The sequence below is a fragment of the Nelusetta ayraudi genome, unplaced genomic scaffold (assembly GCF_046127955.1).
Source record: "Nelusetta ayraudi isolate G7.1 ecotype Tasmania unplaced genomic scaffold, CSIRO-AGI_Nayr_v1 ptg000004l, whole genome shotgun sequence".
Classification (NCBI taxonomy): domain Eukaryota; kingdom Metazoa; phylum Chordata; class Actinopteri; order Tetraodontiformes; family Monacanthidae; genus Nelusetta; species Nelusetta ayraudi.
Window position 1 is genome coordinate 5,193,417 of NW_027466054.1, and position 26,287 is coordinate 5,219,703.

At 42.4% G+C, this 26,287-nt stretch overlaps 2 protein-coding genes across 2 annotated transcripts in view; one reads left to right on the forward strand and one right to left on the reverse strand.

Moving 5' to 3' along the window:
• The window catches only part of pds5a (PDS5 cohesin associated factor A), a 20,688-nt gene extending 2,243 nt beyond the window's left edge, over positions 1–18,445 (forward strand). The window contains exons 2-32 of the mRNA XM_076030611.1: positions 375–527; positions 7,458–7,661; positions 8,318–8,404; positions 8,487–8,584; positions 8,739–8,865; positions 9,001–9,081; positions 9,216–9,356; positions 9,510–9,625; positions 9,867–9,961; positions 10,102–10,247; positions 10,379–10,530; positions 11,203–11,316; positions 11,494–11,575; positions 11,667–11,715; positions 11,830–11,969; positions 12,827–12,942; positions 13,644–13,749; positions 13,908–14,068; positions 14,218–14,341; positions 14,505–14,663; positions 14,751–14,819; positions 14,987–15,123; positions 15,422–15,545; positions 16,190–16,394; positions 16,562–16,676; positions 16,793–16,925; positions 17,147–17,266; positions 17,374–17,436; positions 17,780–17,931; positions 18,015–18,096; positions 18,182–18,445. Of these exons, the coding sequence (XP_075886726.1) occupies positions 375–527; positions 7,458–7,661; positions 8,318–8,404; positions 8,487–8,584; positions 8,739–8,865; positions 9,001–9,081; positions 9,216–9,356; positions 9,510–9,625; positions 9,867–9,961; positions 10,102–10,247; positions 10,379–10,530; positions 11,203–11,316; positions 11,494–11,575; positions 11,667–11,715; positions 11,830–11,969; positions 12,827–12,942; positions 13,644–13,749; positions 13,908–14,068; positions 14,218–14,341; positions 14,505–14,663; positions 14,751–14,819; positions 14,987–15,123; positions 15,422–15,545; positions 16,190–16,394; positions 16,562–16,676; positions 16,793–16,925; positions 17,147–17,266; positions 17,374–17,436; positions 17,780–17,931; positions 18,015–18,096; positions 18,182–18,445 (3,915 nt within the window). The remainder of the gene's footprint in view (positions 1–374; positions 528–7,457; positions 7,662–8,317; positions 8,405–8,486; positions 8,585–8,738; positions 8,866–9,000; positions 9,082–9,215; positions 9,357–9,509; positions 9,626–9,866; positions 9,962–10,101; positions 10,248–10,378; positions 10,531–11,202; positions 11,317–11,493; positions 11,576–11,666; positions 11,716–11,829; positions 11,970–12,826; positions 12,943–13,643; positions 13,750–13,907; positions 14,069–14,217; positions 14,342–14,504; positions 14,664–14,750; positions 14,820–14,986; positions 15,124–15,421; positions 15,546–16,189; positions 16,395–16,561; positions 16,677–16,792; positions 16,926–17,146; positions 17,267–17,373; positions 17,437–17,779; positions 17,932–18,014; positions 18,097–18,181) is intronic.
• Positions 18,446–20,704: 2,259 nt separating this feature from the next.
• ube2kb (ubiquitin-conjugating enzyme E2Kb (UBC1 homolog, yeast)) lies at positions 20,705–26,264 on the reverse strand. Its single transcript, XM_076030563.1, has 8 exons — positions 26,124–26,264; positions 25,142–25,398; positions 24,126–24,219; positions 23,977–24,035; positions 23,585–23,667; positions 23,405–23,504; positions 22,794–22,922; positions 20,705–22,567 (listed from the first exon to the last, which is right to left on the reverse strand). Exons 2-8 carry the CDS (start codon positions 25,202–25,204, stop codon positions 22,493–22,495), a joined length of 603 nt encoding a protein of 200 aa, XP_075886678.1. The 5' UTR covers positions 25,205–25,398; positions 26,124–26,264; the 3' UTR covers positions 20,705–22,492.
• Between the last annotated feature and the right edge of the window lie 23 nt (positions 26,265–26,287).

Here is a 26,287-nt window from a genome sequence, read left to right on the forward strand (position 1 = left end):
ATGACATACGGCGGATGCCCGTGGAGGTTTTTCTCGTACAAGTTGGTGTTCCAATCGTTGCATTGACTGCGGGTGAAAAGATTAAGTCGTTCATGTAAAAGTAGGCTCATAATTTGGAATTCAGGGAATAAGTGAGACTGATTTTTAGCTGGCGTGTGTTAGCAGCGGGCTAATATTATGGCCAACATTGGGTAAATGTTTGCTTACTATTTGGAAAGTTTTCAAGATTTTAGTAGTGCTATTAAAAGCACATCGGTGTTGTGTGTTTTTGCGATTGAAAGTGATGATCGGAATGATAAAAAATGGCTCTTAAATCGAGGTTTTCTTAAGTGTGGCGCTATGGTTGTGCTGAACTTTTGTTTTCTGACCCATAGAGGCCAGTAGAAGACCGTGCGGACTACACATCGAGAAGCATGGAGTTCCCTCAACAGCAGAAACCGGCGGGGGACGGAAAGATAATATATCCCCCCGGAGTAAAGGAAATCACGGACAAAATCACCAACGATGAGGTGGTTAAACGGTTAAAGGTAGGCAATTTTCTTAAGTAATCACTGTTTGGTGTACCTTACTAGTTAATGCCATAGCCCAAATAATGAGTGCAATGTTGGGGAGATAAAATCGCATTTCTCTTAGAAGGAAACAATAAACATTTAATTTCATTTAGTCACATACGACTTAAAATAAATAACATGCTGCTGAAATATTAATGCAACCAAAGTAAACAAAAACAGCTTCCATTACTTTTGAAAGGGTGAAAGAAGACGGTAACCTTCTAAAATCATTCATCCTTAATCAGTTTTATATTAGTTGTCACACTACCTTTAAACAGGCGATTTGTCCAGCAGACAATCCAGTTTGGAAACCAATCCATCAAACGTTCTTATACTCAAAATGGTGATAAGTTTAGATACATTCTGATTCTAAATGGTGATTAATAGGTGGATGCATTGAAATAAGGCCTTAATCTATAGTAGACTGAAAAGGTGGTTATTAATATACATTTTAGCATCTTGATCAATAATTTAAGAATCATACTTGCAGAATGAGTTACATCATTTAAACACAGGGTGAAGCCATTGATGGACAGAGGGTTTGGTTTCAAACAGTAGGCTAACAGGGAAGTGCCCAATAACCTGTAATCTAACGTCTGCCAGCAGGCAGACAAAAATGATAGCAAAACGACTATAAATGACTGCTGCCAACACAGAAAGGAGCACAATATTCATACCTTTACCAAGTTGTTAACCTTTCTTTGTTGGTCTAAATCACTTGTAAAAGATGTTTGCTAAAATAGGCCCTGGTTTGTCCAATTGGGTCTAATGCGTGGATACAGTTTAGTGGCCAAAATGTTGGGGTGGGCGCCGGGGCACACGTTGCAGTCACGCTCCTATCGTTGCTCACCTGTGCTACCACCCACGCATCAAACCACATAGAATCTTCCAGTTTCTAGTAAACTAACTGGAAACTCAAGATTCAGCTGATCGTGAAATTTTATTGACGTCACAGACAATGACTCGGTCCGTCTTTATATAGAGTCAATGATCTGAGCTAAAAAACAATAGAAACTTCAAATTGGACTAATCCATCGAAGTGCGTTGTCAGATGAAGGCCAATAGGAAGGGTAAATCATGCACATGCTTTACCCAAATTACCAGTAAGTAAAGAAACTTGTAGATTGTAAATATTGAGTCAAAATCCTAGATAGTGGTGGGCAAACATTTTGACTGGTGGACCACAATGGGTTCTAAAATTTGACAGAGGTGCCAGAGCAGGAGCAGATGGATGGAGAGTTTTGGTGACCCAACTAATAGGAGAAAAAAATATATCATGGGATATGTAGAAAACATGTGCTTTAATGTCAATTGAAAATGAACAAAAGCGTTTAAACGAGATATGTGTCTTTGAAGCCGCATGGCATTTAGCCCTTAATTGAAATCACTCTTGAAACACAGAAAAAAATAGATGAAATACAGCTATTTTATTACTTTCCTACTATTAATACAATTTCTTCATGTTCGGCTGGACAGATTAAAGAGCTTAACAGGCCTCACATGGCCCCCAGGCTGTAGTTTGTCCATGTTTGCCCTAGATTGTCTCCCATTAAGTTATTGTTTTCAACAATTAGGTTACTTATCTCTGAATGTTAACTTCTGATCTCAAGATGAAAGCACGATCAGGATTAATATTTACAAATTTGTATTTGTTTTTATTCGGAGAGCTGCTTTTGGATTAGTAAGCATGGGGTTTTGTTTAGGGAGGTTTGTGTCCACAAAGTGCAAATACGCATTTTGCAAAAAACAATTCAATCTCAAGAACCTGACTGAGAGAGAGAAAATAATTTTTATGTAAAAGAAAAAAAAAGATTGCTGCACCTTTTGACTTTTTCCGTCGGTGCTGTTTCTTTTCTGTGTGAGCAAAATATACTTATAGCACAATGCCCAGTACATCCAATCAGTGTCACCGTAACTGAGTCAAAAAAGTTGTACCCTTGAACAGCAACATGATGTAATGGCAGAAACTGCAAGGAGAAAATGCAGCAATTGATATTCATCTTGAGAGAGACCCTGTGTGGGCTTCTCGTGGCGACGGAAGTTGAGACCAGCTCAGTTGTTTGATCACCATGGCCTACATCACACTGCATTTGGGACCTACGCCAACATAAACACAGTTGACTGGACACACAGTATACAGTATATCCCTTCATGCTGATTAGGTGAAAACTCCTGCTGCTCAATTTTGCCTCATTTTGTAGCAGTGCTGGATTTTTTTTTAGGAGTGCACTTCATTCTGTTCAGTTCAGTGCAGCTGGATTTTTTTTTCGGTTTCATAACTGAGTCATCTCAGGGCACTTAACATATTGAGCGAGTCTAAAGGTCTATGACTCTTACAGCCAGTTGTTCCCACCGAGAGCAATCACTCAGGCAACAGTGGCAAGGAAAAATACCTCATAGAAGGCAGAACCCTTGGTGGGCTCCTGACTCAAATCAAGGCTTGTGAGAAGAGAGAAGCGGGAAACGGAAGACAGAAAACAGGAGCAGTTGTGATAATGGGAAACTCGACAGAGCGCTCGAGAGACAAGTAATAACAGTATTACTTGTTTTTATATTTCAATGCCAACATTCTGATAATATCTTCTTTTTGATAAAACTTGCATAACAAATATTTGCTAGCCAACAGCTGGCCACTTGAACCTATTCAGGTCCACATTTATGGGTTTTTCCAGGTACAACAAAGAAAGCCTTGCAAAACTGAGAAGTACATTTTCATAGAGGTTTCATTTTCCATGTATAACAAGCATTTTATTTCCATTTAAAAACAGAAAATGGGGGGAAATGCTCATTTCCCAATTTCAGTTGTCATACTTGAAAGCATCGGTGAGGGGGCTAATTTATAGTGAAGTTTTATAGTTGCTGTAATGTCATTCAGGAGAACTACAGCTAAGAATCTGTGTGTTACATTGATGAATGGTGTTAAATAATTAACAGTGTGGCACTGCTAATCTGAAATAGACTTGGTAAAGTCAAACCAAATGGGTTTCGTGTTGGCTGGGTTTGGGTTTTCATTGAACTATTAGATTTGGTCTCCCGACCTTTCGTCTAGATCTAGGTTTTGAGCCTGACTGCAGAAGTGTGTGACAGCTTTTGTTTTAAAATGATCTTAGATAAAGTCAGAAGCTGCTTATGCTGTTACTCTCAGCAGACAGAAAGTGTGTCAATCCAGCAGTGAGTGTATACATATTATCAAGGCTGCCTTTACCCATCACTAGGTACAGTTACATGGACAGCAAGTGACCGGTTTAAACACTGACCCAATTAAAATAGTGTCATTTGTAAACCCTCCCTCGCGATGAAATTGGCTGCAGCGATGAATTTCCATCTCTCTCTGCTCATATTTTAAACAAGGACAATGTTTCTTTGGTATTGCGGTTGCAAAAAAGCACAGAAAGTAACACAACAAAGCTGGATTAGTCTAGCTAAAAACTCTCACTTAAATACTGGTGGGCTTCTGGGTACAGCTCTGTGTGGGCTCTTGTGCACACGTCACACATTGCGCTGCATTATGGGAAGTTGGGAACCCACAACCTCAATCCCATCACTTCATTCAGTGTTCATGTAAATGAGTTAACAATTCGAACAGATTGACCAAAAAAAGTGATCGCGTGTCAATGCACATTGTTCTCAGTTGAGAGTGGCTCAGTTTTTGCAGGCGTGGCCATGTTCAACTAGCAATGTGTGTCAGAAATGAAAATAAAGAAAGGCAGTGGCCCTGGCAGCTTTATTGTGCAGCCCAAGCAAACTTGTTGATATCACATTTCAGTTTAACACGAGCTGGAGTTGCCTCCTTCGTTAAGTCAGTGTCATAAGTACAGACAGTGTTTAAAAACAGCAGCTAACCAAGTGCACACACACACACACACACACACACACACACACACACACACACACACACACACACACACACACTCTCTCGCTCCAGAGCCTAATGAACTCCTCCCCTCAGCGTTATGTGTGGAGAGCCTTTGCCAAAGGGGTATGACTGTTTTAGCTAAGAACAGCAGCAGACGGTGTGTGTGTGTGTGTGTGTGTGTGTGTGTGTGTGTGTGTGTGTGTGTGTGTGTGTGTGTGTGTGTGTGTGTGTGTGTGTGTGTGTGTGTGTGTGTGTGTGTGTGTGTGTGTGTGTGTGTGTGTGTGTTCGCGAGTGCGAGTGTTGATGTGCGGTCTGCCAGAGCGCTCGGCCCATCCCCCACCCCTGTTGGCTGGCCGCTCTGCTGCATCACTTCTCTTTCACTCCCAGCTCTGGCTCGCTGCTCGGCAAGCGGTCGTTTGGAATCTGGCCAGTACACAGAATTTCAAAGTCAGTTTGTTGAAATCACAGTTTTACAGATGAAAGTTGAAGCTCAAATGTAAGAAAAAGGTGTTTTGGTGAATTACCTTTTTGCTTTGAATAAGCATATTTTACCGTCTGATTAAATGCTGCTGTTTCAAACAGGAAATGTTTGAAAGGATGTTTGTTTTTCTAACTGAAGGCCAGCCTGCTAACTATTAGTGAACAAGATAATGTGCCTATTGAAAGTGAAACACAAGGGGTGGTCGCATGAAGCAAAACTGGAAGGAATTTTTTTTTTTTTGAAATCATCTTCGAAACGGATTTGTCATCCCTCCACCCACACAGCCCTGGGTATGTCATTTTACACTGGTGCAGAGGTATGGCTGTTTTTACAGCACAGTTGTGTGCAGGTATTGGCACGCTGAGTTGATTTACCAGTTTATCATACTTCTTTGTTTTACTTCAAGCAAGCAGTAGCACGTGCCAGTGATGGGTCACCATGAACAGCCCTTAGATGTGTCTTGCTGCATACAGACAGGAATGATATTTCATGATCATTTCAATAGGTTTTTTTATAGACCTGCTGTTTATTATCTGAATGTGATACAAATTTGTTTAGCATCGCCTCTTCTTTTCACATTTTACTTGGATGATTAAACTTTCAAAAAGGCCCAGTTTAGCCAAAGTCTGTTTGGTAGTAGTGCTTTTTATGCTCCTAAGTAGACTGCAGTATGCTCAGTGGTTGTTTTATCCAGAGGAAGACCAAGCTCCCAAAGCGATCTGTTTCCAAGTGTTATTTCATCATGATCTTATTCATTTGGCTCTGCTGAAAGGCTGTTGTTAATTCTCCTCATTCTTGTTTTTCACTCAGCGTAATTACGTAATGACAGTGTTGACCGTTCCCATCAAGTTTTATGTTACTGCCTCAATTGTGTTGTGAAACCGTGCAGAGTCTTGTGAAATGGCTCTGTTGAAAGACTGTCACCCACTAACATTTTCATATGGAACAATTTGCCAGGGCATTTAATTGACGTATTTGTTTTGGAATTTTTTTTCCCGGTAATGAATCTCTGTCTTCAGTGTGCTCGAGAAAAAAGTAATTTATGGTTGTTTGGTCTAATGAAAACGGCAAGCTTGGGCTAGTTTTCTTTAAGGTCGGCCAGACGATAGAAATCAAGCCTGAATTTATTTATTTATTTATTTATTCATCCATTTATTTATGTATTTATTTATTTAGAAATGTTGGAGATAACAGACAATATTAACCGACTCCTTTTTACTTTATTGAAAGAACTGTTGCATCACTGCACCTCTCACTCACCACACTTCCCAATATTATTGCAATAATTCTGTAATGTTCTTGCATTGATTCACCTTTCCTTCAAAAATTCTGCATGTATCTGTTTCATTTCCAACCTGTGCTGCTGCGCTGTTACTGTTGGGCTTTTTTCATTTCAGGGTAACTATGGGAAGGATTCTTTAAATGATATCCTGTTGCGATGGTAACAAGGTTTACTTTACAATGGCAAATAAAGTCTTGAATTGTACCTACCCTAGAATCCATTCCATCCATTTGTGTTCACAATTCAAAAGTGAAATTGAAAATATCATAAGGGACAATCAATGCACGAGGTCGGCTGGCCGTCCTGGTCGACCTCAGGTTTTACCAAATTATGAAAGGGGCCAAATTGAAGCATGTATTTTCCTACCACATTGAGGTCAAGACGTGTCAGGTGTGACAATTGAACTTTATATTCCAGTGTAATTAACAGAGGTCGCCTTCATTTGCAGTTATGTGCCGTTGATGTTGAATCATTTCTTGTCATGTCTCGCATTTCCTGAGGTTTCTGATTGGCCAATGTGTCCTTGTGTTTAGAGGTCAGATTATCACCTCTTGGTTTGGTGCGCAATTATGTGGCTGATGTGATTAAAGAATGTCACTTAGTTATATCAATATACACTACCAGTCAAAAGCTTCGACACACGTTTTATATTTAAATCCTTCAAAATAGCCGCCTTTCATAAGGAGCATATTGAGAGTTCTTCAACGTGTTTTTCTGTGCTGCATAATTACATATATCTTGCTCGTATATTTGATGTCTTCAGTATCTACCTGCAGAGTAAAAAGTTGTAAAGATTAAAAAATTGCGTGAGAAGGTATCTCCAAAGGTTTGACTGATGGTTTAGGTCTTGGCAATGATAACTGACCACTATTTTCTCTTTTATTTATTTCTTGTTTTGATTCCACCACTGAAACATAGCCACAGAAATTCTTCACTTTGTGGGTTTAAATACAGTAATATCTTAACAAAAATTGAGTACATTAAACATAAGCTTTGTCCCAGACTATATTAAAGTTCCAGTGTGTACAATTTTCAAGGAAGTCGGTATTTAAGGAAGCCAGCCTGACAGCACGTGTCACATTTAGGGCCACTGTCAGGCGGCTTCCTTAAAAAAAATGGCAGCTATCTATGTTAAGCTTTTACCAATATAGAAATGAGAAATCAAGCCAAATTTCACACACTGGACCATTAAAACGCAGAGCCGTACGACTTTCTGTGTGCTTTTTTTTGCTGCAATGTATCGTAGATGTTCCCATCTCACCTTCTGCCCTGTCACGCACTTGACAGATGGTGGTTAAAACCTACATGGACATGGATCAAGACTCTGAAGAGGAAAAGCAGCAGTATCTTGCACTCGCCCTCCACCTGGCCTCAGAGTTCTTCCTCAGGAACCCCAACAAAGACGTGCGGTTACTGGTGGCCTGCTGTCTGGCTGACATCTTCAGGATCTACGCTCCCGAGGCCCCCTACACCTCCCACGACAAACTCAAGGTCAGGACCAGGACTGGAACAGCTGGCAGAGAATTCTCACTGAAACTCCCTGGCAGCAGCCTTAGAGGGAAAGAGGAAGCAACCCCACCCACAGCCTCAGGGAAAGGCATTTGAAATGAGAAATGTCTATAGGGTTGGTTTGTGTAGTGTGATTAAAACACAAAGTTACACACACAAGAAGGTAAAGAAAGAGACAGTATAAGAAAATAGTTGCGCAATCAGTTTGACCCAATTCAAAGACAAATTAAACTAGCGTTCCCAGCTAAGCTCTAGGACCGTGCTTTTCAACTTTCTTTGAGCTGTGGCATATTTCTTTTCCATAGAAAAATCCCATGGTACATACACCACTAACCAAAATGTTTTTTTTTTTGTGTGTGTGTGGACCAATTTAGTGAAATCTGATCATTTTTCATGGCACACCTGACATTACCTTCCAGTACACTAGTGTGCCGCTACACAGTGGTTAAAGTTGAAAAACACTGCTCTAGGAAACCTAATTAGATAATTTGTTTGCATTTCAAATCACTACTATTGTGTAGTTTCCCAGTTTAGGATCAATAAAGTACATCTATCTATACATATTTTTCCTGTTGCCTCTGTTTTGTAAAAGGTCATCAACAACCTGATGTTCTAATGTTTTCCTGTTTTGTCTCCAGGACATCTTCCTGTTCATCACCCGTCAGCTCAAAGGTCTGGAAGACACCAAGAGCCCTCAGTTCAACCGATACTTCTATCTACTTGAGGCAAGGAGATAAACAAGGTTTTTTATTTGTTTGTTGCGTTGACCCAGCTGCTTGTAAAACTTTGTTTTTTTGTTTTCTCCAGAACCTTGCTTGGGTGAAGTCCTACAACATCTGCTTTGAGCTGGAGGACTGCAACGAGATCTTTATTCAGCTTTTCAAAACGCTGTTCTCTGTCATCAAGTGAGGCCCATGTTAAACTGCGCTGGTGTTTTCAGCCTAAAATATCTATTAATTTCAGTTTTATTGCCCATTTCAAAGTAGTTCACCTGTGTTTACCAAGAGATTGTAATAATTCTTCACAATTATTTTTCGCTCTCTGTTGTTGTCACTATAGCAACAGCCATAACCAGAAGGTGCAAATGCACATGATGGACCTGATGAGCTCCATAATAATGGAAGGAGATGGAGTCACTCAAGAGCTGCTGGATACCATCCTCATCAACCTCATCCCTGCACACAAGGTGTGCTCTATGATCTATCGCTACACATATTATTATAGTCGTTAGATGACTTGTTGTTCTCTGAGAGGGTCCCCTGTGGCTGTGTGAAATAATGTGTTCATTAAAATAACCGTTGGCTGTTTTAACTTGTACCAGAACCTGAATAAACAGGCCTACGATCTGGCCAAGACTCTTCTGAAGAGGACCGTCCAGACCATCGAGACTTGCATTGCAAATGTGAGTAGCGCCAACTGTGACTCATTAGGACGTCTCTGCTTTCCAGCTCTCGATCTTGTCTCGCCATCTGCCTGCACAAATTGGTGCCCGTGGGCCAAGAGCTTTTATAATTGAGGATCTCCTTCCTTCCACAGTTCTTCAATCAAGTTTTGGTGATGGGCAAGTCGTCAGTCAGCGACCTGTCAGAGCATGTGTTTGACCTCATCCAGGAACTCTTCGCCATCGACCCGATGCTGCTCACCTCTGTCATGCCACAGCTGGAATTCAAACTAAAGGTTATTACAACACGCAGCCACAGAACTGCCTGATTAATAAAAGAGGATGAAGTTATTCATGTAAACAGTCACTTATTTGTGACACGACTTTACTTTTTTTTTTTCATAGTTTACTGATCAACAATCTAACGTGTGTTTGCTCTCTGTGTCCAGAGTAATGATGGTGAGGAGCGTCTTGCTGTTGTACGGTTGCTTGCTAAGTTGTTTGGTGCCAAAGACTCAGAGCTGGCCTCACAGAACAGACCGCTGTGGCAGTGCTTCTTAGGACGGTGAGTCACAACAGCACTGCAGACACACACACACATACACACACACAGAGTGACAGCAACTCCTAGTTTCAGAAGAGGCGGTTTTAAATGTTTGGAAAATGACTTGCTTGGTTGGTGTTTTTGTTTGTAGCGGAACTGATTGTTTATATGATTTCTAACTAAACTATTGCTTATTTTTCCCGAAATGCCTGAGTCCGTTGACTTCGTTGTGATCAACGGGTGATTTCCCCCCCCCCCCCAGGTTCAATGATATTCACGTCCCAGTCAGACTCGAGTGTGTCAAGTTTGCGAGCCACTGCCTCATGAACCACCCGGACCTGGCCAAAGACCTGACAGGTGCATGTTACAATCTTGTCTTCGTTTTTCTGCCTCTGAGTCCCTTCCTCGATCTCCCCCCTGTAGTTCAGTTCTCTCCATCTTATTATTGTCATGGTGAATAATTTCATAAGTCACGTTTCTTTCTCTTCCCTCCCCAGAGTACCTGAAAGTGCGCTCACACGACCCAGAAGAAGCCATCCGTCACGATGTCATTGTCACCATCATCAACGCTGGGAAGAAGGACCTCAATTTGGTCAATGACCAGCTTTTGGGTTTTGTGCGTGAAAGGACCTTAGACAAGAGGGTAAAGCAAATTCTCCTACAATACTGTGATGTTTTATATATGGATAACAAGTGCACGTACTATATCAGATACCTGTGTAATACCTTCCTCTGCTGCCTGTTTGATTTGTTGTCCCTCGTCCTCCTCTGAAGTGGCGTGTGCGTAAGGAGGCCATGATGGGTCTGGCTCAGCTGTATAAGAAGTACTGTCTGCATCACGAGGCTGGGAAAGAGTCGGCTCTGAAGATCAGCTGGATCAAAGACAAACTGCTGCACATCTACTACCAGAACAGCATCGACGACAAGTGAGAGTTTACACAGAGATATAATGTTGTTGTTTTTTTGTTTTTTTTTTTAAAAAAAGTTCTGCTCGATGAGGAGGCAAAGTTCTCTCCAGATGACTTCCTGAACTGCTAATAAAACTCTCCAGTATGAGACTGTGCTGTAGATTAAAGAAGATAAAACAAACTGAAAAGACAAAGATTAAAAATAATCAGTTTTAAATTAAGACCGAACATATTGTAGAAATGTGATAGAGGGAGGCTGACTATAAAGGTTTCAGTACCTTGAGACTCTTTCACTCTTTATTTTCATCGACTGGGAAACAAACTTTTTCCCCAACAGCACGTGCTTATCACACCGAGGTATTTGGAGAAATGCTTCGAGCTGATCTGAATAATGAGGCCAGTTCACACATGGATAGGACAGATTCAATGTCCCTGCAGAAATATAACTCAGAACAGTATTATTATTTTTATTTTTACATATTCACTGCATTATTTGAAGTCGCGTTCCTCAATTCTGCTGCTTCTTTGTTCATCTACTGCCCTTAATTCTCATTCTGGATGAGCCCTTAATATCTTCAATTAATTGCAACCCAGATTAAATAGACTCATGGACTTCATTAAACAGTCTTTTGAAATGAATATTTCCACCATAATTTTCATAATTCATTGTGACTCAAATCCTTTCTGCAGGTTATTAGTGGAGAAGATCTTTGCCCAGTACATGGTCCCCCACAGCCTGGAAACGGAGGAAAAGATGAAGTGTCTGTACTACCTGTATGCCTGCCTGGACATCAATGCTGTCAAGTAAGAGGCTCTTCATCTCCCTCATTCCTCTGAATACAGATGCACACTTTGAAGTTGTTAGTCAGCTGTGCTGAAAATATGAAATTAACAAACAAACCCAGTATTGGCTGTGAAAATACAACAACTATTCCCGCCAACGTTCCTCAATCATGCTTCTCCATCACTTTTGCCACTCAGGGCCTTGAATGAGATGTGGAAGTGTCAGAACATGCTGCGAGGTCTCGTCAAGGAGCTGCTGGACCTCCACAAGCTGCCGGTGGTATGTGGCTGCAAGCATATCACAGAAACATTCACCTACATAATCTCAACTACCCGTCTCATGTATACAATGCTTTTCTCTGCATCTGCAGTCTGAGGCCAACAACACGGCCATGTTTGGGAAGCTAATGAATATTGCCAGTGAGTGAAAGCCCTTTCAAGTATTTCCCCTCATGCCTCCTGATGTGTACTAATATTTCTTTGAAAGTTTTCAGCGTGTCAAGATTCTCTTTTTGACTGTCTCTATGTTCACAGAGAACCTGCCAGATGCTGGAAAGGCACAGGACTTCATGAAGAAATTCAACCAAGTTCTTGGTGAGGACGAGAAGCTCCGTGTGCAGCTGGAGATGCTCATCAGCCCGACTTGCTCCTGCAAACAGGCCGAGATCTGTGTGGTGAGTTGCCTTCTTCAGCCGTTTCCATTTTTAACCTTGTTTCGAGTGTTTCCTGGAAAAAGTCGTAATGGGGAAGCTTAAAAAAGAGCTCACAGATGACAAAAAACATCCAAAGGCTGATTTTTAACATCTTAAAGTAGCAACCCATTGAATATGGACATTGCTTTCTGAGCAGATTTTTTTGCTTTTTTTCTCCCAATAAGCGCACATCGTTGGGGTTTCCACAACATACATATATACATTTTGAATGAAATTGCTGAGGTATAATAATCTAAATTAAATAAGAATAATGCATATGTGCATTTTCTCCTGTTTCTCTTTACTTGTTTGTTTGAACGACTCATTTTTATTGTTTGGTATCGCATTTGTTCCACATAGCTGCTCAATTTTAAACGTGGGATTACACTTTGATTTTGCTTCCACTCACTTTAACTCTTGACTGCAGTTATGGTGTGTTTTTTACTGGAAGCACAGAATGATGAGTGCAGTTTTTCTGCTCATAAATATTACGTGTAAGCAGCACAGAGCTAAATGACTGAGCAGAGTAAACACACATTAAAGAAGCTTCAGTATAACAACTCCCTGATGTGCAGAGCCAAAAATGACAACTTTTCCACAACAAATATTGTAGTATTTGCATAAGGAAATGTCACACACCCAAGTTTAGCAATGTGTTTGTGTTTTTAATCTGCATGATGTAAAAAAGTTGGTGGGTGTTTTGCATGTTTGTGTGTGTGAAAACGAGCTTGTTGGAACAAGAGGTCAGATAAATTGACAAAATGTTACTGTGCAGACGTGTCGAGACTTCCTGCAGTCTATTAGTGTCCATAAAAAATGTTGGTTTTTACTCCTTGCAGAGGGAGATCACTCGGAAGTTGACATTCCCAAAACAGCCCACCAATCCGTTCTTGGAAATGGTGAAGTTTCTGTTGGAGCGGATCGCTCCTGTCCACATCGACTCAGAGGCCATCAGGTCAGCAAAAAAAAAAACATGCACGTTCAATGACACCAGTCACTATATTTAGTTGTCGTACAGTATGATGCATATAAATCTTCAATATTAATTCACATAGTCATGGCAAAAGAATCACATGTCATCGTAAAGATTTAATTTATTGGATTTGAGATTTAGTGAAGTAAAACAGTCAAGAGGCTGATTGTAACTCCATGTGTATGAAGCTCCCCTTCGACATTGTGTAATATCATGAGCAGGCTTTTCACATTCACTGAGACACCTAGTGGTGGTAGCATGAACCCGCAGGGTATAGATGAGAATTGCGTTTAACCCTTTCTGTTTTATGGAAAAACACCATGAGAGGAAACTCACTCATCCTAACAGGATCAAATACAGAGTACAACATTTTTTATTGATAGTTCCTACGACACATACTGTGTTTGTAAAGTCTCTTCTTAGGTATTTAATTGGTTGTTTTCACGTGATGTCACACGTCTGAAGAAGCCTGAAGGGCAGGAAGTAAAAAGTAGGTTAGTTGTTGAGGATCTGATCTTTAAAGAAATGCTGATGTTTTGCTGATCTAATTCCACTTCCTGCCCTCCATCTGAATTCATGCCACCTTTGCGCATCATCATAACCATTTGACTGAAGCCTGGCTATTATGAATTTTGAAGTTTACTGTAGCAACGGTTTGAATTTTATAATATTTGTTGTTTCAGTGCCCTGGTGAAACTGTTGAACAAGTCAATCGAGGGCACGGCTGACGATGATGAGGAGGGCGTCACCCCCGATACAGCCATCCGTTCAGGCCTGGAGCTGCTCAAGGTACGCATTGACCATCAGTCACACTGCAACACATGGACAATAATGATTGTGTGTTTGCGCAGTTTATAAAAGATGAAGTGGGCAACACATTGTCTGAGCAATATGAGTAGCTAATGACTTTGCTTTGTAAAACTTGTTCACTATTTTGCATTTTGCAGGTGCTGTCGTTCACCCACCCCACAGCATTCCACTCGGCGGAGACCTACGAGTCCCTGCTTCAGTGTTTGAAGATGGAGGATGAAAAGGTGGCCGAGGCAGCCATCCAGATATTCCGGAACACAGGGCAGAAGATCGAGACGGAGTTACAACAGATACGATCGTAAGAAAGAAGTTGCACTGCACTTTGAAGTGCGAGTAGCAAGAGTCAGCTTTTCTCCCCACTCATGGCCTAAATATAGCTTTGGAAAATTGCATTCTGCATTACAGTATGAGAATGAATGAACACACTTTCTTCCTATGCATCCTTAGGACTCTGATTCCCATACTGCATCAGAAAGCCAAGCGCGGAACGCCTCATCAAGCCAAGCAGGCGGTTCACTGCATCCACGCTATCTTCAACAACAAGGAAGTGCAGCTGGCGCAGATTTTTGAAGTAGGTCACATATGTTGTCTTTATCTGATGATACCTGCAAAATCTGTTTTACTTAGTTTAACATGCACTGTACACATTTCCTGTTGTTGCTGTTTTTTTTTTTTTTTTACATATATATTTGTGTCTATATTTGTATATATACCTTATTTGTCTCTGCTCTCAGCCTCTGTCCCGTAGTCTGAATGCAGACGTCCCAGAGCAGCTCATCACTCCCCTCGTGTCTCTGGGCCACATCGCCATGCTTGCCCCAGACCAGTTTGCGTCACCGATGAAGTCCATTGTGGCAAACTTCATCGTAAAGGATCTCCTCATGAATGACCGGGTATATAGAACCCTGACTAAAGTCTTGAAAAAGTGAATGTATATTTGAAAGCTTGTTTGACGTGTTTTTTTTTAAATATGTCTCCAGTCGGTCGGAAACAAGAATGGGAAGCTCTGGACCACGGATGAGGAAGTCTCACCTGAGGTCTTGGCAAAAGTAAGTACAAAATGCACCTGAGACATCCGCCTCCTGCTTCAGACTCCCAGTCACGTCGTCCATTAAAATGAAGGATGAGAAAATTAATACTCCACATCATTTTGATAATAAAAACTGACTGCAGGGACCTCGTTCAGTTCTTTAAATACTCCCTCCGCTCCCATCAGGTGCAGGCCATCAAACTATTGGTGCGCTGGTTACTGGGGATGAAGAATAACCAGTCCAAGTCGGCCAACTCCACCCTGCGGCTGCTCTCAGCCATGTTGGTCAGTGAGGGAGACCTAACGGAGCAGAAGAAAATAAGGTGACGTGTCGAAGCACTCGGTTGGTTTTCGGTAGAGGACAAGCTGAACTCGTGCATGGGGTGCAAAGACAATTGAGGCACTTTAAAACAAGCTGGAAGTCTGTCAAGGTTCTCAGTCGTCTAGGTCGTCACTGTGGCACTCAAATCTTGCTTTAACATCATCTCCAAGTACACAATGAAAGGATGCTCATTCTAAAGGAGCAAAATGCATTGAAGAAAGAAATATGCCAGTGGTGTTTTATTCGTTTTTTTCCCCAGCATTCCCACTCACTCGTATCCACCGTTTTTGTTTCTACAGCAAGTCTGACATGTCTCGTCTGAGGCTCGCTGCGGGTGGCGCTATCATGAAGTTGGCCCAGGAGCCTTGTTACCATGACATCATCACACCCGAACAGTTCCAGCTCTGCGGCCTCGTTATCAACGTCAGTTCCACCTTTACTCCCTTTTTTTTTGTTTTTTGTTTTTTGTTTTTCTACAAGGCCTCATAAATACCATTGTTTGTTGCACTAAGGTGTGTGGAAGAATCACAGGATTCAAATTTCGACAAGTACAATTGCGATTTGCAGGTGTTTCCATTGAACAGTGTGCAGCGCATTAGCCGTAATTCTCATAAACCTTTCTCCTGCGAGATTTTGTCAGCGTTATGTTTGTTTGCTGTCAAGAATTGTTTGTTATATTTTTCTCTTTGCTTACTTGTTAAAAAATATTCCCGTCTCCTCCTCCGTCGAAACATAATGCGCCATTTTCACTTGAAGTGAACTGGTCACGTGACCCCGTATGTCACTTTCGCTCATGTGTAAATGCGAAATAAGTCTTTCCATAATGACACTTTTGCAATCTACCTCTATATCGATACGTGTGAAAAAAAACACCTCATGAGAGATTTTGGAGAGGTTTTTCAAAGTTAAGGTGCTTCCAACACCAGTTTTTTATTGCAATATCAAGGTTTTTGCGCAATTCCAAGGGTAATGGACACACAGCTCGTGTTACTAGTAACACATGTTGATTTCCCTCCAATATCTTTGGTGCTTATTTCTGTCTTTATCCCACCCATCCCTGCTTGCAGGACGAGTGCTACCAGGTGCGCCAGATCTTTGCCCAGAAGTTGCACTTGGCCCTCGCCAAACTGCTGCTGCCACTGGAGTACCTGGCCGTCTTCGCCCTGTGTGCCAAGGACCCAGTGAAGGAGCGCCGTGCCCATGCCCGACAGTGCCTCCTGAAGAACATCTCCGTCCGCAGAGAGTACATCAAACAGAACCCGCTTGCTCAGGGTCAGTTTTCAATCTCCCCACGTCTTCATTTTGGCCACACGTGCAATTTCCGTACAGATTCCAGAAACATGCTCTTTTTGATACCAGGTGTTTTAAAACCGACTCAGACAACACAACAAGCAGCATATTCTCAATAACAAAGCATGTTGTTCTTTCTTCACCAACAGAAAAACTCGTCTCTCTCCTCCCTGAGTATGTTGTTCCGTACATGATCCACCTGCTGGCCCATGACCCAGACTTCACAAAGCCACAAGAATATGAACAGCTCAAAGACATCAAAGAGTGAGTTTGCAGTGCACATTACATTGTGTGCATCCAACAAACTGCATATTAGCCAGTTGTATGACGTACATATGAAGCGTGTGTGATTCACTCGTGTGCTTGTGCTTTGTCTGAAGATGCCTCTGGTTCATGCTGGAGGTGCTGATGACCAAGAATGAGAACAACAGCCACGCCTTTCTGAGGAAGATGGTGGAGAACATCAAGCAGACCAAGGATGCACAGTCTCCCGACGATACAAAAGCCAATGAGGTAACGCACACACAAACACACACACACACACACACACACACACACACACACACACACACACACACACACACACACACACACACACACGAGCAAAAAGAACTGTGGTAAAACTTTGGAGATGAAGGTTTTACACTTGTTTGGGCCACATCACAGTTCTGTCAGACATCATCATTGTCATACTGATTTTACTGTATGTGTGTTTCATGATGTTTCACTTACAGAAGCTCTACATTGTCTGCGATGTTGCTCTCTTCGTTATGGCCAACAAAAGCACCGCCTGCCACCTGGATTCTCCCAAAGACCCGGTCCTGCCCTCCAAGTTCTTCCTCGTACAAGACAAGGCAAGGCGCTGCACACTGACTTATTAGACTTGCTTCTGTGATAGTGAACGAAATGTGTGCTTTAAGATGTTAACGTCGTTTATTTTGATTTTGATTTCTCCACGTAGGACTTCAAAAATGATAAAGAGTATCTGTCAACAGAGATGAGACAAATGCTACTCACTGGAAAGGTAAATGCAAAACAGAAATAATGACGATCACAAGTTTCGGTCTGAACCAATATTCAATATAACCTGATTACTACTACCACTACTACTACTTTTATTCATTCTTCTGGGGGGTATTAACTTTTCCATTTTGTGAATAATATTCTAAAAAGAAAACAAAAAAAACTGAATATTAGACAAGCTGATCTTAAAGACATTTTAGTGACAATAATATATATTTTTTTAATCATAATCTTTTTGTGCTTTTGAAAAAATTAGACCACCTTACAATTTTGCTTTGAGGCTTTCAGGGGGTCTCATGGGTTACTCAGCCTGAGTGATAACTTTCCCACGTGTCTCCGTCCAGCCAAAGCCAGCTCCAGTGTTGGCAGCCGTGAACAAACCTCTGACGGTTCCAGGGAAAAGGGTCTTCCTGAAGACCACCACCACCTCCGACACAGTCAGCAACGCCAGCAGCAACTCCTCCCCGCTGAGCTCCTCAACCAACAACAAGAACAGGTAGAGACACTCACAAACGCAAACACAAACTAATGCACCCACAGTGATGCCGGTTTCATGCTCAATGCGCCTCGTGTCCACAGCAACGACGCTACGGAGTCGACGGAGGGACGGACGCAAGAGAACAACGAGAACCCGGTCATCAAGAAGGACGAGGCCAAGAAGGTGAGCGCCCCCTTCAGGGATGACAACTGCAGTCGCACGCTCGGCACTCTGCGTCTCTAAACTTTGCGCTCCACACCTCCGCCAGGTGGAGCCAAGTCAAAACGCACCGCCAAAAGCTGAGACAGAAGCGCCGCCCGTCAAGCGACGCGGCCGCCCGCCCAAGTCGGCCACCGCTGCAGCGGCAGCCGCAGACAAGGACGGCGCGGTGGCACCAGCGGGCGGCGGCGGCGGCCGAGGAAGGAAGAGGGCATCCGCCGACTCCGGAGCATCAGCCGACTCCACCAACAGCAAGATGAGTAAACAGCAGAATGACGAAGGCTCAAAGAGACAGATTGACTTGCAGAGGTGAGTCACCAAACTGTCGGATTTCTGACGTGAGGATGGGGAGAACAGGAAGTGGTAGACGTTTTTACCAGTGGGCTTATTTTTAAAGCAACTGTTCCCTTTTGCGTTTTCATTTTTAGGGAATTAGCTGATTGATTACCTGTCCTCAGGAAGAGAGAGAGAGAGAGAGAGAGAGAGAGCTGTAGATCCACTGTCCCTCTCCCAAGGCTGCAGTGGAGACTTTGACCAGAAGATTTGATCTGTGGCAGAGACACAGAGAGAGGAGGGAGGAACAGAGTCGAAGGGAAGGGGAGCCCCTCTTGGCAGACAGGCGGCAGTCAGTCAGTCAGTCAGTCCAGCAGGGAGGGCAGCCCAGCTGGCAGCCAGTTCACTCAGTCCATCCAGTCCCACCACGCAGCCAAAGCACTTGTGCCGCGTTGACTTTAATCAGCCGACACAGCGGCCATCAGTTTGTCTGCTAAAGAGTCATTTCTCATGAACTGATGAATTCTCCCGCTCTTACTGAGGATGAGTTGCCAGAATCAATACCCTTTTTTTTTGTTGCATCTCAAAGTTGGTGGCAGCAGAAGATCCGGCCGAGTGTAAAAAAAACTGAAACAAACTCTCCGATAACCATTAAAGTCTCACAACCTCTTCAATAGCTACTTCACTGAATTGAGGAAATTCATAAGCCATTGATTTATTGCAAGCTACTGTGTTTAAAGGTGTATTATGCAAAATGTGTTTTTAGCAATAGCATAGTACACTACCAGTATACTGTGAGTGTGCTTCAGTTTTCGTCTTTCTTTTTGTTGTTGGAAAGTGAGCTTAAACACTTTGAGTTGTGGAGATCAACATATCTTTTAATACCTCTCGTGAGTCCCAATGTGGTGCCAAAACCTCCAGCCAGGTGGTTTGCTGTACAAAGTTCATTTCTCTCAGTGGTGATGGAGAGGAAACTTGCATGGTAGTGTGTGGCAGTCTCAATAGGAGGAGGTTTTATTTAAGAAAAATAAAGTATTCAATCTGGGAAACTTGTTGTATTATGAGACTGCTATATTGTGTGAGTCTAAGCTCTTTCTGCATCTTCCTTCATCTCGGTTCCATCTGTGTTGTGTTTTAGGTAAAGAGGAAAGCGGCAAACACAAAAACCGAGGCTGTCGAGAACAACAGGGGGCCAAACCTTCCTGCCCGGCAACTCGACGCCCAGCCCCCCTCCTCGTCCTCCTCTTCCTCGTCCTCCTCCTCTGTGGCTCTCAGCTTTTCTGGACACACACACACACCGATGGACCTTTCTTAAAACACACTCACTCACACACACCACTGACAACCTAGAAGGGGTTAAACACCTTATAGTCATAATTTGAAGCTCATTGTATGTAGGTCTTACTCAAACCTTTTTTTCCCCCCTTGTTTGTGTTTGTTGCTCTTCGCTTCTTTTGTGGAGCCATTTTTAAGAAAAAAAAAAAACAGGATGGACATTTTACAAACGTTTTAACCTGGTATGATTGTTGCTTATTAAATTCCTTGGGGAAAAAAAACTCAGCGGTATGTGTCCTCCTCTTCCTCCTTGATCATGATTTTTCTTTTGAAAGTTCGCTCACCTTTTTTTTTTCCCTTTGAAATGATGTAAATAGGCATCGGAATCACCGCAGTTTAATTTTTAAAGAAGAAATCATTTGGTTTGAGTTGCAGCAAAAGATTTGTACATTTCAACAGATGAACCAGCTATAACATTTTCTAGAGTTTGGTATGTTTGGAAGTATTTAGCCTAGTTGTAGCATCATCAGGCCTTAAAAAGGAAAACAGTTCCTTCACTGTCATGTTTTTTTGAAGGCCTTTTGGTATATTTCTAGAGTGCTGAGGGTCATTTCTGGTTACTGTATTTCAAAACTGGTTGCGGTCTCCTCACACACACACACATACACACACGCACACTGGCTCAGTGAACCAGGTTGGGTCTGACCCGTCCTCCCTCCTTAAATACTTCACTTTGTAATGCATAAATGGTATAATCCTGTACAAGTTTGCAACTATATATATTTTTTGTACTATCATCGGCTCATTTACTAGGCAGCAGCTACTTTTTAGGTATCGGCTATCAATTTGAAGGTTATGTTCGTCATGGTTTTATTTTGGATGTAGCTCAAGTATGCCTTTTTCATTATCATATTTAATTTTTTTTTCACAGAAAATAAATGCCTTTAGATGTCTACATGCAGTTCACTTGTCTTGGTCACCACTTGGAGGTTAAAGGGGGGAGGGGGGGATTAAGACAGACGTTGATTTTCCACTTTTTTTAATCAAACATGACACTGTCACAATAAATAACCATGCTCTTTGCTATACTGCTGAGGCCTGCTTCCAAGGAAACCGAGTGGGGGGAAAAGTCTCAATCCAGATGGAGAAACTGAGGTGCGACAGCCCCCCCTTTTAATGCTGTGCCATCGTGCAATATTGTACACAGTGAGAGCACCAAGGAGGGGCTGCACTTTTTTTGTCCTTTCCTCTTCTTTTAATCATAAAAAATAGATCTAGCCGTCAGTGGCGCCCTCTAGTGACAATGACATGGCTCTTTCTCGACCTATTTACAGTTAACATACATGGTGTGCAGTCTGACCCTGAAAATGAACTTCCTAGTTTTGGGTCTGGCTGGAAGGCCCGAGTCGAGGCGCTGTCTCATACCCAGGCATGGCCGGTACTGAATATTATTGTCAGGATTGATCGATTGATTGAGTCTGTGGCTGAGCAGTTTGGTACGGCTCCTGTACCTTAAATCAAAGCCTCAAAACACTGCAGATCCGTTTCCTCAAGTCAGGAGTTCCAGCCTCTTGCTGATTGTGAGATAATTATCAAATCTTAACTTCAGCGACGATTATATTTGGCTGGCATTTAAAGCATCAATGAAATCAGAATCAACAACATGCTTCCGTCTGGCCAAAGGCTGGATTAAAACTCTGAGGAGCATTTCCACCTATGACTGAAAACAGCGAGTCTATAAAATTAAGTAAAAAAAAAAAAAAAAATTAACCACAGCATCTCAAACCCCCTGACACATGATTTGCCTTCCATGTTATTTTCAAAAGGAAGAACATTTCCCAGCAACAAATCAACACATAAGGCTTTGGTTCCCCAGAAGAAAAAAAAACACGCCTCGTTCGGCGCACTTCATTGGCTTGGCAAGCAGACGTGTCTCCTTGCAATTTGATAAGAGTCTTTTAAGCTCCACAACTCTGAAGAGTAAACAGCCCATCACCTCATTGTTCAGCCTGAAAATAGGCAGGATTTAAACATGCAAGGACAGTGACAGACACGGGGTGAGACGTTGGCGCTGCAGCCAGGACGTTGGCCGAACCTCCCAAATGACACACGGAGGAATAACACGAGTGGGAAATCTGAGGGCTTTCTGACAGGGTTTCCAAAGCATAAAAGCCTCCATTGTAAGGCATAATTTATATTTAAAATAATTTGTAGGAAAAAAGTAGATCTTGTCCTTTTCAAATTTACATACATCTATTTACAGATGTTTTCCTTGTGTGACCATAGTTGAAAGTTTTGTTTTGTTTTTAAATTCTGTAAGGGGAGGGGAAAAAACATGCACATCCAAACATCCGCAGATGATTGAAGCATCTCTCAGAAACCCATCAATGTGGGTTGAAAAATACTAGTCATCAGGTGCATCTGGAAAAAAAGGCAGTCAAAAAGATAAAAACAGAAAAATACTCTGCCATGAGGTCCAATTAGGGCACAGAAGGGAGTAAATGGTGCTGTGAGAAGAGTGTGCCGGCTTTGTGTTTCTTTTTCACACCTGGGGTGACACACCAGGCGGTGGCCCTCGACTAAAGCCAATGGAAAACAAAACGGGTGGCTGAGAATCCAGGTGGTGGCAGAGAGGACTGGGCACACAGGGTCAGACAGGCAGTGGCGCTGTCAACTTTGTGGCAATGAAAAGAAACTAGGGAGGCAGGCTCAGACAGGTGGTGGTGGTGTAGTGGGGTAGGGGGTGGGGCAGGGATGGGGCCACCGAGGAGCTGATGTCATGCTGAAGGAGGTCCTCACACACGGTCACGCTTCAGTTGCTGAGCAGCAGCTCTGTCGCCGTTTCCACGTCCCAGGATTTAGAGGACAGCGCTGATATTACTGCATTCTGTGTGGCAGTGAGAGGACAAGAGGACAGGGCATCCGCCATAAACAACAGAACACATTTTAAGATTTGGCTAAACAATTTAAAAAGAACACTAGTGAGTCAGTTGCCAATGACTATTTTCACAATTTTTTATTCATCTTGTATTTTTCCCGAGTCTGTAGCACTTAATATTATTAATGACTAAATCTGACCATAATTTCTGTATAGTATAAATTTTGATTCTGACCTTATCGAAGCCCATGGCGCACAGTTTATCTATCTTGCGTGTGTAGTCTGCACTGGGAACCGGAGCACCCGCGTAGATGTGAGACCACAGCCTTGCAGTCTGTTTGAACATTTCTTGGTCTTGTTTATACTGAGGATGCAGAAGGGGGGGGGGGGGTAGTTATAATGTCACTGAAGAATAAGTTAAGCAAGACAGAGACAAAATCCATCCATTTATTTTCTATCAACAGCACTCAAGGTCATGGCGTTGCTGGAGCCTTTCCCTGATGACATTCATGCAATGGCTTTTCTTTCACTTTAGCGACTGCTTAGATTTTCACTTATTTTCACGTGTGTGTGTGTGTGTGTGTGTGTGTGTGTGTGTGTGTGTGTGTGTATACATATTCAGCAAGCATCAGATCTTATTTTATTTTTTAATTTCTATTTTTAATTTTATGCCATACTTTTATCTCTTTTTACGCTCTAGTTTAGAACGCTTTTTTTTTAATTACACTCATTACCTTTTAAAGCTGTTAACTGGGAAAAAGACACCAGAGTCAGTAGGTGTGGTTGCATGAAATTGGATTAAACACCATCCCGATTAAAATGCCATTATGTGCACATCTGTCTTACCTGATTTGCTACTACCGCATCCTGTGGGTCGTCTGGCTCTGCGGCAGCAAGTAGAGCCTGTAGTGACAATAGTACCGTCCGGAGGGTCATAGCAGCTGCCCTGAGTGACACATTAGAAGTTTTTTTACTCTCCTCTCCTGGAGAACACAGAGCAGCAGAGTACAGCAGGTCACCACTCACCACTGGTCTTTCAAAATGTCCAGACATATTGCTCCTGTCACTGAGCTGATGTTGGGATGCCAGATCTTTGTGATGAAACGCACCTGAGAAAGAACAGTGTCAGATGCCATCAGGGCTTTTAATGTAATTTTAAAAATGAGATAAGGCTCACATTTTTTTAATGTGCAACTACATTTTCAGGTGAAGCAAAGATTTCCTATCTTGAAAATATTAGAACAAATATTCTTGCACAACTGAAAAAATGTGCAAAAGAGTAGCAGACAAAAACAAAATAATAATAATCAGACGAAGGTCCGACCAATTATGCCATCAATAAGTCCTGGTACTGCTAAGACAAGCAAATTAACTCGGTCAAGACAGGCACAGAAACCAGAGCCACCTGGGATACGTACCTTTGGCGGGTTGAAAGGGTACGTTTCTGGGATTTTAATTTCAAGGTGAAATCTGCCACCTACAGACAGGAAGTAAAAGGTTGACAGTGACAAATCATCAGGCATTCAGTCGTGTGCCAGGTCAGCATGGTGAAGGTGAGTGGGGATACCTTCGTATGGTGTGTCTGGGGGACCTGCTATCTCCCCCCTCAGCTCAGTGAAGTTGTCGCCCACCATCTCCACTTTAATCTGGTTTTTACTCGTCTGTGGACGACAATGAAAGGAAAGAACCTGATGAGAAGCATACTTTACTTTACGTTTCTTGGGATGTGAAATATGAAACCACCCTTGTTTGGCTACTTGCACGCAGACTGGTGGAAGACACGGGGGATTTACTGGGGAAAACAACTTCTTCTTTCAGTTAAACGTTGAGTCGGTTTGCATTGTTTTTCACACTGAGCTTCAACTTCCAAAAACATGCTAGCAAACGCGTCTAGCTTGCTAAGAGAGCAAAAGTTGCCCACAAACCGACAATGACAAAATTTGGTTGGCGGTGTGATGCATAAATGTTCTTCTAGAACAACTTTCCCTTTTTAAAAACAAAACAAAAAACTGTTTCATACAGACGCAAAATCGTGTAATTTAAAAAAAAAAAAAAAAAAACGTTTACATTTTAGCCTGATACCATAGGCTAATGCTAACTCGGGGTGTCCACACAACGTCACCAGTTACGAGCTAAACCCGGCTAACCCACGCTGTCACTACGTATTTTACGTAGGTATGAATAAAAACCCAAGTGTCGAATATGACTTCAGCACTATAACTCATACATTAAAGATTTATTCAAGCAAGCAAGTCACCCAAAAGGTGTGCGGTATTGGCGTTAGCACGGGGCCTAATTATTGGACAGCGCTAAGTCCCCGGTGTTTCCTGAACGCGTCCACCTGGCACAGCCAGGAGAGGTTCGACCCAGCATTGATACCAGGCTAAAGCTAAAGTTGTCAATCTGTTTAAGGCCTGACCTACAACAACACGACGGGACCGAGCTCTGACGTTAGCGGAGGTAATTTTGGGGGGGGCTCTAACATACTGTCTGTGGAGATCTGACATCTTGAGTAGCAAACAACAAGAACACATTTCGGGTTTGAGTATGGGGGTGGCGAAAGAAGCAGCGACGTTACCACACCTCTTCACTTTTGAGAACTTCTTTGAACTCCCGCTTGATCCGCTGGACCGCGATGTTGGCCATGGCTGCGTCTGCTCGGATGCTGCTTCCCCAAGAACACCCGGAGCCTCTCTCTGCCTGCCCGGTGCCTCCGTGGATGTTGTAAGGAAGTGAGTCGGGACTTGGAAGATCTCCTTTCACTTTCACCCGTCTCTACCTGCTTGCAAAGGCTGGCTACTGTCACCGTCGGCAGGCAGGCAGCCAGCCACAGCTCGGAGCTGCTCCGTCCAGAATAAACACCCAAAGACCATTTACATGGAGTACAAACTGGAACTTTCATTCACGGCATCCGACACACGACACGACCGGGCGTCTCTCTATCAGCGTGCGTTCAATACGTCTGACAACCGGACGGTTTGGTCACGAGTGCTTTTATTTCATGATGAATGCACTTAGAAGTGTCGTTGTGACTTTAATCGTGTCAATTATGCAATACAGGGTTCACTGTTCTTTATCAACGGAAAACTACAATGGTAAATAATTGGCTTATAACTCCAGATTATTCATGTTAATATGATTCGATCCTGTATTTAGTAAAAATGTGCATTCTTGTGTGATGCAATATTGGGAATAGCAGAAAAGGAAGCATTCACACGACACACATGTTTATAATCAAATGGAAGTGGCATTTTCCTTGCCAACATTTTTTTTTTGCATAATGTCAAATAAATATTAACAAGAAATCGAAAACCGGTTGTGTTTTATTTGTGGGCTTTTTGAGTCAAGTGACAGATATTGATGTCAAATCAATAATTTTATACGCAACACAATAGGAAAGTCTTTAATTATTATTTTTTTTTTAGTAACTTCCAACAGATTTAAAGACGAACAGTGTTGAATTAAATTAAGGTCCGTCACTAAAAATATTCTCAATATATTCGCTGACGGATATTCGGCTGTAGTAGTACATATTTTTTAGTGGCTAGAAAGGACATTCCCATACCTTTCCAGCCGCTTCTGCATATAAATTAACAGCTCAATAGTTTGTTTACTATAGCGACTCCTGGTCGAAAGGTCCGCCCACCGATCATTCAGACCAATGGCGTGTCTCAGAAGCGAATCCTGCCGAGTTCCCGGATGTCAGCTGCTCGGCTTGGCTCACGTGTG